This window comes from Ovis aries, chromosome 18, assembly GCF_016772045.2.
Source record: "Ovis aries strain OAR_USU_Benz2616 breed Rambouillet chromosome 18, ARS-UI_Ramb_v3.0, whole genome shotgun sequence".
NCBI classification, from domain to species: Eukaryota; Metazoa; Chordata; class Mammalia; order Artiodactyla; family Bovidae; genus Ovis; species Ovis aries.
The window spans coordinates 52,632,212-52,644,647 of NC_056071.1; the positions used below are offsets into that span (position 1 = coordinate 52,632,212).

Here is a 12,436-nt window from a genome sequence, read left to right on the forward strand (position 1 = left end):
GCTTTTTTTCAAGAGAAAGATTAGTGGATGTATAAAATAGATAAACAACAAGGTTCTTATTGTATAGTACACGAAACTGTGTATCAATCTTGGGTAATAATGTAAATAAAAGAAGAGAGAGAGGAGACCCTTCTGTGGTATGCCAGCAAATAATACCACATAAAATATAGGATTTAAAAATTTTTTTGAAAAATAGCCAGAGGGAGAAGAAAATAATTCCAGCCAAATGGTATTTTTTTCCCAAAAATATGAAGATGGTGCAAACATTTATGTAAATAAATAAAGTCCAGTTTCTGGAACGTAGCAAGTGCTTAATATATGGAAACTTTAAAAAGGTCAATCTGTATAAATATTCTGCTCAGCCTCTGAAAACAGTTGCCAAAGCCAGTGATTATGATAGTCTCTTTTTTTCCCAAACACTTTGAGTCTTTAGATTGGCTTATCTGTGGATGAGGCACAGAATGACTTAAGGATTGCAAAGGTAGTTGATTTGCAGTACTCAAGCTCCTAACTTTCAGTCCTTAGTGATGACTTCAGATTCTTGTATGTTCTATTTATGAAAAGAATAATAAACGATAGGATTTTGGTACCTCTGTCAGCGTAAATACCTATAAAGAGATTAAGGTAATCAGATTTCTCATTTTTAATTTTATTAAAAATTAAGTCATCCTCCAAAAGAGCTTTTAAATGTTAAGATGGTATATTGAATTCTTAGATAAATGTATCTCATAACTGAACTAAAACTTAAAATGTATGATGTAGAACTGTACTACTTCATGTACTGCTTATTCACATTTAATATATCATTTTTCTCTTGTGGACTTTATGCATCTCATTACAGTTTTATATAAGAAAGTGCAAAGTAGTAGAAAGGCGTGAGTTGAGAACAGAAGGAAGTTTTTGTTATTCTGAGAGAATATCATGAGCACAGGCTCAGGCATGAGCATGTGTTGTCCTCTATAAATGACAATAAGGAATACTGTTGGATTAATACCTTTGGAAAGTTAAGTTGGGTCCAGATATATCACTCAATCTTTCAACATTTATTGTGCTATTGTATACTAGACACTTTCAGATTCTAGGGACATAGTAGTGAACAAAACCAGGGACCCTGTTCTCAGTGAATTTAATATTTCAATAATAATTAATTTATGTGTAGCAGTGTTTTTCCATTTTTTTGACTGCAGCCCATAATAGGACAAAGAAGGTGATGGCACCCCACTCCAGTACTCTTGCCTGGAAAATCCCATGGATGGAGGAGCCTGGTAGGCTGCAGTCCATGGGGTCAGGAAGAGTCGGACACGACTGAGAGACTTCCCCTCCACTTTTTACTTTCATGCATTGGATAAGGAAATGGCAACCCACTCCAGTGTTCTTGCCTGGAGAATCCCAGGGACGGGGGAGCCTGGTGGGCTGTCGTCTATGGGGTCACACAGAGTCGGACATGACTGAAGTGACTTAGCCACTAGCCGTAATAAGATGTACATGTAACATTGCAGTTCAATAATCTAGTAGTCAGATTCTATGTGTATTTCAACAGTATGGCCTTAATGTGTACAATGCACTCTGATTTTTTTTCTATTCTGTATTTTTTCTTTAAAAAAATACACTGGTGCAAGGCATTCTGAAGTTTGAAAAATATTATTCAAAAGGTGAGATGATTATATTGTAGCATAACAGTGTAAATGAAGAGAATAGTTAATCTTTATAGCAAGGTATGTGTGATTATTTGGCATGAGGCTTAGAGAGGTTAAGTAACATGCTCAAAGTTCCCTAATGAGTAACTGGGCCAGATCTTTAATTCAGTTCTATCAGGCTTTAACCCAAGTGTTTTATTATACAACTTCCCAATTGTTATGAGACTTTCCTTGTGGCTCAGACGGTAAAGCATCTGCCTACGATGCAGGAGACCTAAGCTAGGTTTAGGACTCTGGGTGGGGAGGGTAAGGACTGTGATGCTTTTTTACTTATTAAACAGTGGATTAGGTGTGTATTATACCTCCATGTGTATTGTATCTCCACGTATCGGTAGACCTGAGCCTTACTGTGAAGGAATTTGTAATCTGGAAAGGAAAAAACATCGAATGAGTATCATAAATGGGATTGTGTGCCATGGAAGAATGCTGTAGAAGCATCACTGGGGGAAACAAACTTATTTGGAGGATCTGGGAATACGTTTCAGTCAGGGATGTTTAAATTTGCCCAGATTAGTTAGTGGGCTTCAGTTAGGTTGAAGGCTTTGAGTGGGGTAAAGAGTTGGAGCAGCATTCCAGACAGACAGAAGAAACTACATACGCTAAGGTCCTGAAGCTGAAATGAGCTGAACTGGAACACACAACAAAACTAGGTGAATGTGATATGTTAGAAAAAGGGCAACAAGAGACAGCCTTTTAAAGAGAAAGTCTTCATTACTGTTGGACACAGTGAAGAGTAGATCAGAAAGATGAATCAGAACATGTCCAGTTGGATTTATAAACAAAGAGATTGTGACTTTGGGAGAATTTCAGAGTAATGATGAAGAAGAATCCAAATTTAAGGGTAAATGGAGGATATAGAAAATTACTGTGGACAGTGACTTCAGCCATGAGATTAAAATACACTTGCTCCTTGGAGGAAAGCAATAACAAACCTAGACAGTGTATTAAAAAGCAGAGACCACCCTGCCAACAATGGTCCGTACAGTCAAAGCTATGGTTTTGCCAGTAGTCAGGTACAGATGTGAGAGTTGGGCCAAAAAAGGCTGAGAGCTGAAGAGTTGATGCTTTCAAATTGTGGTGCTGGAGAAGCCTCTTGAGAGTCCCTTGGACTGCAAGGAGATCAAACCTAAGGAAATAAAGCAAATCAGCCCTGAATATTCATTGAAAGGACTGATGGTAAAGCTGAAGCTCTGGTACTTTGGTCACCTGATGCAAAGAGCCGACTCACTAGAAAGGACTCCAATGCTGGGAAAGATTGAAGGCAAAAGGAGAAGGGGGGCGGCAGAGGCAGGATGCTTAGATAGCATCACCGACTCAGTGGACATGTATTAGAGCAAACTCCGGGAGATAGTGGAGGACAAAGGAGCCTGGTGTGCTGCAGTCCATGAGGTCGGAAAGAGTTGGACACAACTTAGTAACTGAACAACAAGGAGGTTGTAGAGCAGAGATAAGCTTAGACAGCTTCATTGTCTTTCTGTTGTACTTGAATGTGTTAGTATGTTAGTTGCTCAGTCGTGCCCGACTCTTTGCGACCCCATGGATTGCAGTCCACCAGGCTCCTCTGTCCATGAGATTTTCCAGGCAAGGATACTGGGGTGGATTGCCATTGTACTTGAAACAAAATCTAAATCCTCAACATAGCTTATGATTGTCCTTTGTTTGTTTTATAAGTTAAGCTAAGTTATAGTATGTATATTATAAATTGTTATATAAAAGATATTTTTACATATTTGAAGGGTAATGGAAGTAATCTAATATGCTAAGAGAAACTGATAAGGAGAGCGTGAAGATAATTTAAGAAGCAACATGTTTGAGAAGTTAGGTTGGAGAAGTGATCCAAGTCATTAGTTCAGAGTTTGACCATTGATAGTAGCAGAGATACTTCATCCATTGTGACCAAGGGAAGGAGGAAGACAAATAATTGTTATGTATTTCAATTTTTATAGTAGTGCTTAGGGGTACAGAACAAATACTTAGAGAGCAAAAGGGAGGGAAGATTATAAAAGAGGGAAACACTTACAGGAAAACACGGGCAGAATACTTTTTGACATGAATTGAAGCGCTCCAGGGATTGAACCCGTGTCTCCGGGAATTTTTTTTTCCCCCAAATATTTATTTATTTGGTTGTGTTAGGTCTTAATTGCAGCACATGAGATCGTCATTGCAGTGCACAGACTCTCTAGTTTTGGTGCTCAGGCTTTGTAGTTGTGGCACACAGGCTCCAGAGCTCAAGGGTTCAGCTTAGTTGTTCTGGCATGTGGGAATCTTAGTTCCCTGACGAGGGATCAAACCTGTGTCCCCTGCATTGTGAGACAGATTCTTGACCCTGGACCAACAAGGAAGTCACAGCAGGTGGATGTTTAACCTCTGGACTGCTGGGGAAGTTTGACATTGCTTTTTTTTTTCCCTTCAACATTGCTTTTGAAAATAGACATTTAGTGACTTCCCTGCAGTCCCGTGGTCATGCTCCCATTGTAGGGGGCATGGGTTCGAAGCTCAGTCAGGGAACTAAAATCCTGTAAGCTGCAAAAAATGATAAAATAGGTGTTTACATGAGGAGGTTTACTTTGATATACTTACTAAAGACAAATTTTAGAAAGCATTCAAGTCAAATTGAGGGATATTTAAGCAAATCCTTTCATACTGTCTCTTACTGATCTGTTTTTCTGTGAACATGCCCTTTCTGCTGTCTGTACTTTTCCTCTTCTAGAGAGCTGCATGAGGCTTTCCTGCTACCTCATCCTCTCTCTTATTCTTAGCACTTGATGCCACATATATGGAAGAAATTTACTTAGGGAAAAAAGCCTCCATCTCCCCACTGTAATGTCTGCTCCCTGGGATTTTGTTTTGTTCACAGCTAAATTGTCCTTCTCCATCTAGTATAGCCAGCAAAAAACTGGATGTTCATTATTTGAAGAGGGTAAAACCAGAGAAGTTGGCATAGCTGGTGGGAGGTGGGGCAGGGGTGAAGGGTCTTAGTGAAAATGGGAAATTGAAAGAAAGTCTGTGTGTTGAATGGTACGATCACAAGCCTGGTTTGTCTTCTTTGCTCCCAGAATGCTTGTTGCCTTACTCAAGTTGAAACATTCTTCTTTGGCGAAACATAACCCAAGGGAAGCAGTGTAGAACACTGACATTTAATGGGTTCTACCCTCAAAGAAGGCCATCCTAAGAATTCCCAGTGGTTAGGACTCTGAGCTTTCACTGCTAAGGGTGCAGCTTCGATTCCTGGAAAATCTTAACCTTTTTTCACCCCACATACCTTTTTTCAGTTATAAAAATGACTCTCTACAAGAGGGAGTAAATCAAGGAAGAAACAGATTTTGCTATAAATGAGATTCACCTCAGAGGATAAGTGAAAGGAATTCTTTATATCAAAATGAAGAGACAATCTTAGATAAGACAAGCAAATTTAAATTGTTGCAGAAGGTTGGATGGTTTCAGAAAGGATGGCACCAGAAGGGGAAATGGAATTGATCAGTATGAGTGACAGTTGTTTTGAAGGACCTTTATAAGGTCTCTTCAAGGATGTGGAGTCAGTTTTCAAAGGCAGTGAAGCATATGAAAATGATAGATTTAAAGAGGTAGAAGCAAGGAAATGTGATTATAGTATACAAAGTAGCTTGAAAAAAATGTTTACATAGACATACTAATGTAAACCTGAATATTGATTTAACCCCAGCCAAACTGAACTACATTGGAAGCACATGAGAGGAAAGTTGTGCTTGTGTATATGGTATAACTAAACCTATGTTTTATCTAATTAGATAGCAAAAATCTAAAATTGAAAAGTCAGGAAATATTTTCAGATGAATACTGTGTTGATTACCACCAGTTTTTTGAAGTCAAAGTGAGTAAGTTTTTTTCTACCTCCTAAAATCTCTGCACAACAAATTCTAGATGCACTGTAAAGTTCATTTTTATTTTACTTGTTAATTTTAAAGTTGTTGTTTAGCCACTGAGTCATGTCTGACTGTCGTAACCCCATGGACTGTAGCCCACCAGGCTTCTCTGTACATGGGATTTTCCAGGCAAGAATACTGGAGTGGATTGCCATTTCCTCCTCCAGGGGATCTTCCCAACCCAGGCGTCAAACCCTGGAGGAGACAGTTTTAAAGTATAACATCTTAAGTTTGGATAACACTTTTCAGGAACTTGTTTTAAGTGATCTCTTTGATTTATGTGAGTTTATAGTTTTAGGACCTTGGCATGCATTTATCTCATCCGATGTTCTCAACGGCCCTGTGAAGCAGATGGTATAAGTATTACTAGTCTCCTTTCGAAGTGAGGAAAGTAAGACTGACTAGAATCTCATCCTTTTAAGGGAGAGAAGTAGGACTCACCCTTCTCTACCCTCGTAATATTTACCAAACTAGTAATGAAAGAACTGGAAGTTCTAATTCCTAGTCTCTTGTATTTCCTCTTTTCTAACTGAATTATAGTTTAGCTGTCTTCCATCAAAATTTTTTTTTGCTGTAGTAAAAACACGTGAGATAAAATTGACCTTCTTAACCTTTTTTTTTAAAGCTGCGCAGCAAGGCAAACGTGGGAAGTTGGTTCCCGACTAGAGAGTGAACATGCACCCCCTGCAGTGGAAGCGTGCGCTCTTAACCGCTTGATCACCAGAGGAAGTCTCAGCCGTTTCTCAGTGTACACTTCAGGAGTGTTGTGCATTTTCACATGGCTGTTTTAACAGATTTCCAGAACTTTTTCACTTTATACCCATGAAATTATACCCATTAAAACAACAACCCCCCTTTTCTCCATCTGTGGTTCCTCATAACCACCATCAGCTTTCTGTTTCTATGAATTTGACAACTCTAAATACCTCATATAAGTAGACTCATGTAGCATTTGTCTTTTTGTGACAGGCTTTTTTCACTTAGCATAATTTCCTCAGGGTTCATCCATGTAGTGTACGCTAGGATTGCCGTCATTTTAAAGACGATTGGTATTCCGTTGTATGTGTGTATCACATTTTATTTATTTCTTCATCTGTGTTGGACATTTGGGTTGCTTACTCCTTTGACTGTTTTGGATAGTGAGGCTGTGAACGTGGCTATACAGATAGCTCTTTGAAACCTGGCTTTCAGTTAGTTTGACTATATACTCAGAAGTGGGATTTTGGATTATATGGTAGTTCTATTTTTAATTTTTTGAGGAAACCCCATTTTGTCTTCTATATCAGTTCCACCATCTTATAATCCCACAAGTGCACAGAGGTTCCAGTTTCACCTCATTCTTGCCAAAACTTGCTTCCTGTTTTATCTATTTTTTGATAGTGGGCATCCTAATGGGTTTGAGGTGATATTGTGAATTCCATTTGCATTTCTATGTTAATCAGTGATCCTGAGCATCTTTTCATGTGTGTTTTGGCCATTTGTGTGTCTTCTTTGGAGAAATGTCTGTTTAAATCATGTTTTTCATTTTTTAATTGAGTTTTTGTTGTTCGGTTATGGAAGTTCTTTATGTATTTTATGTATTAACTGCTAATTAGATATAAGATTTACAGATATTTCCTCCTATTTGGCCATTTGCCTTTTAACTTGTGTCCTTTGACGCACAGAAGTTTTAGTCTGATGTAGCTCCGTGTGTCTATTTTTGCTTTTGTTGCCTGTGCTTTTGGTATCATAGCCAGGAAAGCATTGCCAAGTTCACTTTCATGAAACTTTCCCCCTATGTTTTCTTCTAGGAGTTCTATCCATTTGGGGTTAATTTTTATATATGCTGTAAGTTAAGGGTTTTACTTCTTTTTTTTTTTTTTTTGCATGTGACTATCCAGTTTTCCCAGCACCATTTGTTTAAGAGACTGTCTTTTCCCCATTGAGTAATCTTGTAACCCTTGTCCAACATTATTTCTGGGCTTTATGTTTTTATTCTATTGGTCTGTTTTATCTTTATGCTAGTACCACACTGTTGTCTTCTTCCTTTTGATAATTATTTTTTTATACCTTTGCCATTTTATGTCACAAGTTCAAAGTTAATGGTTGCTGTTAAGAATATACTGGTACTAGTTCAGTTCAGTTCAGTCGCTCAGTCGTGTCTGCAGTCGTGTCCGACTCTGTGCGACCCCATGAACCGCAGCATGCCAGGCCTCCCTGTCCATCACCAACTCCTGGAGTTCACCCAAACTTGTGTTCATCAAGTCGGTGATGCCATCCAGCCATCTCATCCTCTGTCGTCCCCTTCTCCTCCTGCCCCCAATCCCTTCCAGTTAGTAATTGCCATATTATGAAGTATATGTTAGAATAACTTATTTAAAAATAACTTTAGTGTGTTTTTCTTTTGGTCCTGTGATTTTCGAAGTAATCAGAAAAATGATCTCCCTGAGGACAAGGCTGATGGTCTTAACTCTTTTTATAACACTATAATTGCAGGGTGTGGACTAATTGATAGTCTGTGATGATGCAGGGGTGTGGTAAATTTGCTGATTCCAGGAAAACCTTATGTCCCACTTAAGTATGCAGTTAGAATAGGGCAGGTAGTAAATGACTCAGACTGTATCAACGAACAATCTTTTTTTGTTTGTTTTGACAGTATGCTTTGAAATAAAAAACACAAAATAATGACTAATTTATGTCTGGAAAATTAATCTTCAGTAGTGTCTTTTCTTTGATGTAGGGGACAAAAGAGACCAAAATAAGTTGGAAAGCTTCTGTGCCTTTTCCTAGGATCAAAATGGTAAACCTGGAAAAGTTGATGACGATAGTCAGTAGTTCAGTAGAAGGAAGCTGTTTTTTCCAGGTTTGATTGTTTATTATTTTTTCTCAAATTCCTCTTGTTCTACCCTGCTTACTTTCTTTTCACTTTCCCAATGCAGGCCCTCTTCATTCTGATCAAACTTTTCTCCTTGTCTTGGAACCAGTCCTAATTTCCATCTTCTTGTCTGTTAATAAGAAAGGTTGTTCTGTCAAGTCAAGTGGTCTAGTTCCTATTTTGAAATAATTTATCATTCCTTTTCTACCCACTCCAGTACTCTTGCCTGGAAAATTCCATGGACTGAGAGGCTCCTCAGAACCTGGAGGCTACAGTCCATGGGGTCGCAAAGAGTCGGACACGACTGAGCGACTTCACTTTTCAACGTGAAGACTACATTCTGTTGCATAAAGTTTTGCTAGATGCCTATGGTTTTCAATAGATTTCTCTAAATTTTGACTTGTTTCATTTGAAATTTTATATAATTGCTTTGCATGTTTTTGATCTCTTTCCTACTAGTTCATAAGCCTTAGAATGAAAACTGTCTGTGTATTCTGTACAAGGAATGTAGTATATTGCTGGATATGCACCGAGTAGTGGTAACTTTTTGTCCACACCCAGCCTCGCCCAACCTCCCTTTGTCTTCACCCCTTCTCTACCTCCTTTTAAAAAAATGTTCCCAGAGTTACCTGGCTGTAACTAATTCTTTCAGTGGCATTCAGCCTCAGATTCACTTGATTTAACATTTTAAATTTATCCTTTTTTTGGGAAAAATTTTGCTTCATACTGCATTTTGAAATGTGGCATAATAATACTGCATTTTATAAAAGATGCCCTTCATACACACACAAAGAATATATGGATAATATGGACTGAGGATGTGAAGTAGCATTTAAGAAAAAAAAGAAAATAGAAATTCAACCTCCTTGTAGTTAAAGAAACGTAGATCAAAATGAGGTAATACTTTCTGTTATTCAATTTTAATCAGACGAAAAAAATTAAGTTTCTTGATACCTAGTGCTAACGAGGGGAGATGGAAAAATGAACATTCTTATGCATTATTTGTGGGTTAGGAATGTACTTTTCTGCAAGTAATAGAAAAACCCATCATCTATTGATAATAGTTTAAGCAAATAGGGACTTACTTTCTCTTACAGTATATAGTTGGCATGTTAGCAGTTTTTGATGTCAGGGCTGGCATTTCTTTGTTTTTCTGGCCAGTTCTTTTGACCTTGTTAATATAGGTTGTTTCAAATATGTTCACATTCAAGGTAAGAATAAAGTGGTAGAGCCTACACTATTTGCTGACTGTCCTTTTTATCAAAAAAGCAAAATCTTTACAAGAGCTCTGCAGAAGATGTCTTTTTCAGTCTCATAATCCTTACATGCTGCTGTTGCTGCTAAGTCGCTTCAATCATGTCTGACTCTGTGCGACCCCATAGACGGCAGCCCACCAGGCTCCCCCCTCCCTGGGATTCTCCAGGCAAGAACACTGGAGTGATTTGCCATTTCCTTCTCCAGTGCTTGAAAGTGAAAAGTGAAAGTGAAGGTGCTCAGTCGTGTCTGACTCTTAGCAACCCCATGGACTGCAACCTACCAGGCTCCTCCATCCATGGGATTTTCCAGGCAAGAGTACTGGATTGGGTTGCCACTGCCTTCTCTGAATCCTTATGTGGGGTTAGGTATATTGCCACTCTGAACAAAAACAAGCATCAGCCCAAAATATTAGTTGGGCTAATATTAACACCAACTAATATTTTTAGTATATTTTATTTGGTATAAATTCTTACAGATCTGTGTGTATTATCTATATAATATATATGTAGTAGGTATCTTTCTATATTAACACAGGTGCACATATTTCTTTTATTATTTCATTGTACAGATACGGCATTTAGTCAGATGCTTTTTGTCTGATTATTTACCTAACATAAAATATGCACAATTCCCATTTGGTACATTTTCCATGAATGTCCTCCAGAGACATCTTTTTAATTGTTGCCAATTTGATATCTCATTGTTTTAATTCGCATCTTTATTAGTAAAGCTACAATCCTTTCATATGTATATTGGTCACTTGGATTTCTTTCTTTGAATTACTACCTTTAAAGCCTTAATCCTCTCTTAAATTATATTGTACTGTGTTAACTGCTTATGTATTCGGAGTGTAGTTTAGGAGTAAATCAGTTTTATGGTCCGTTTAGTTTTGAGAATAATCCATAATTTTTAAAAAAGACATGCCCTATAATTTAATGAGTCAGTTTCCATTTAAACTGTTAGTGGAAGAGATGAAGTGAATTGTGAAAAAATAATAATTCTTTATTATTTTATGGCTTTAGCTGTAAGATAACTTAATTTAAAAGAGTTTACGAAGTAATTATCCAGATGGTAAAACTTTCATAAGTACAGTTTTTTGTGCTTGTTTTCGTTGTTCTGTTGGCTGCATGGCTTATGGGACCTAAGTTCCCCAACCAAGGATCAAACCCAGGGCCCCGGCAGTGAGAGTACCGAGTCTTCAATCACGGGGTTGCAGGGAATTCTCTCATAAATATGTTTTTAATAATGTGTATTCACTTTAAAAGCCACTCTTTAATTTTTTAAAATAATACATGTCTTCCATAATAAAATCTTCTAGAATTAAAAGTTATAAATATATTTCAATAATATTAACCTTCTCTTTTCTAAAAATCTACATTGAGCTATGTTACGCATTTCCCTCTGGAACATTTATGTCCATTACCACAGTTTGTTTTATTAGTTTTGCCTTTAGCCTCCAGGACAGATATTAAAAATATTGCTGTTTGCCAGGATTGGTAGCAGGATAGAATTCAGACATTAAATTTTAGATTCTTAGCTAGCTGAGAAGCATTGAATTCAAGATATGGTTGCTTCTTTAGGGAACTAGCACAATATTCAGTTGTTTTATAGATGAAAGAACTAGTTTTTGCTCAGTCAACAATAAAGTGGCAGAATTTTGGAAAATTTTATGTTATAGAATTTAATTTATAATGTAAAAACTACTAAACCTGAGTATGACTTACAGGAGAGCTCAAGAATCAAGTTAATATATTCTTTTAATAGCTAACAGGCTTTTAAAAGATGGCTTTGATAGTGCCAAATAAACATTTGGAAGATGTTTCTCTTTGTTTCCACAGATCATTAACTGAAGGCGAAATAAACAGCTATGCAAAACTCTCACATGGATGAGTACAGAAATTCCAGTAATGGCAGCATAGGCAGCAGTTCAGAGGCAGTGGTAGAGCAGCCTGCTGATTTTAGTACGGAGATTATGAATGTTACAGAAATGGAGCAGTCACCCGATGGATCTCCTAATGTGAACACAACTACAGAAGAAAATGAAATAGCAAGTACTGTGGACCTTCCAGTGACAGAAACAGAAGCAAATTTCCCTCCAGAATACGAAAAGTTTTGGAAAACTGTAGAAAGTAATCCTCAGGATTTTACAGGCTGGGTATATTTGCTTCAGTATGTAGAACAGGAGGTTAGTAATTATTTCAATGGGATTAGATTAAACAACTAATATCAGACTAAGCCTTATTGTTTTGTAATTGAAGTTACCTCTTTTATGATTTTCAGATTAAGTTGAATAAATAATGTATATTTTAGTTTCAAAAAATAGCTTTCATGGCATTTGTACATTATAGAGAGTATTATAATCAAATTCTAATGTTTGTAAAGACTGGTGTGTATGTATGTGTGTATAAAATTGCTAAAATTAAAAAAATATATTACCCTGCTGTTTGACAGAATTAGCTCCTTCTGTTTCAGAGCTGTTGAGTGTATAGTTTGTAAGCCTGCCATTTATTTTATTTGAGATAATACAGGCATACCTCATTTTATTGCGCTTTACTGTATTGAACTTCATCGATACTACATTTTTCACAAATTAAAGGTTTGTGGCAATCCTGCATTGAGAAGGTCTGTTGGTGCTGTTTTTCCAACAGTGTTTGCTCACTTCCTGTCTTGTTCACGTTTGATATTTTTTGCCATATTTCAGACTTTTTTATTATTTGTTATAGTCA

The 12,436-nt window shown here is 37.2% G+C and overlaps 1 protein-coding gene across 1 annotated transcript in view; it reads left to right on the forward strand.

Moving 5' to 3' along the window:
- PRPF39 (pre-mRNA processing factor 39) overlaps positions 1-12,436 on the forward strand; it is a 33,958-nt gene that overhangs the window by 1,282 nt on the left and 20,240 nt on the right. The window contains exon 2 of the mRNA XM_004017922.4: positions 11,549-11,895. Within this exon, the coding sequence (XP_004017971.1) occupies positions 11,578-11,895 (318 nt within the window). The 5' untranslated portion in view covers positions 11,549-11,577. The remainder of the gene's footprint in view (positions 1-11,548; positions 11,896-12,436) is intronic.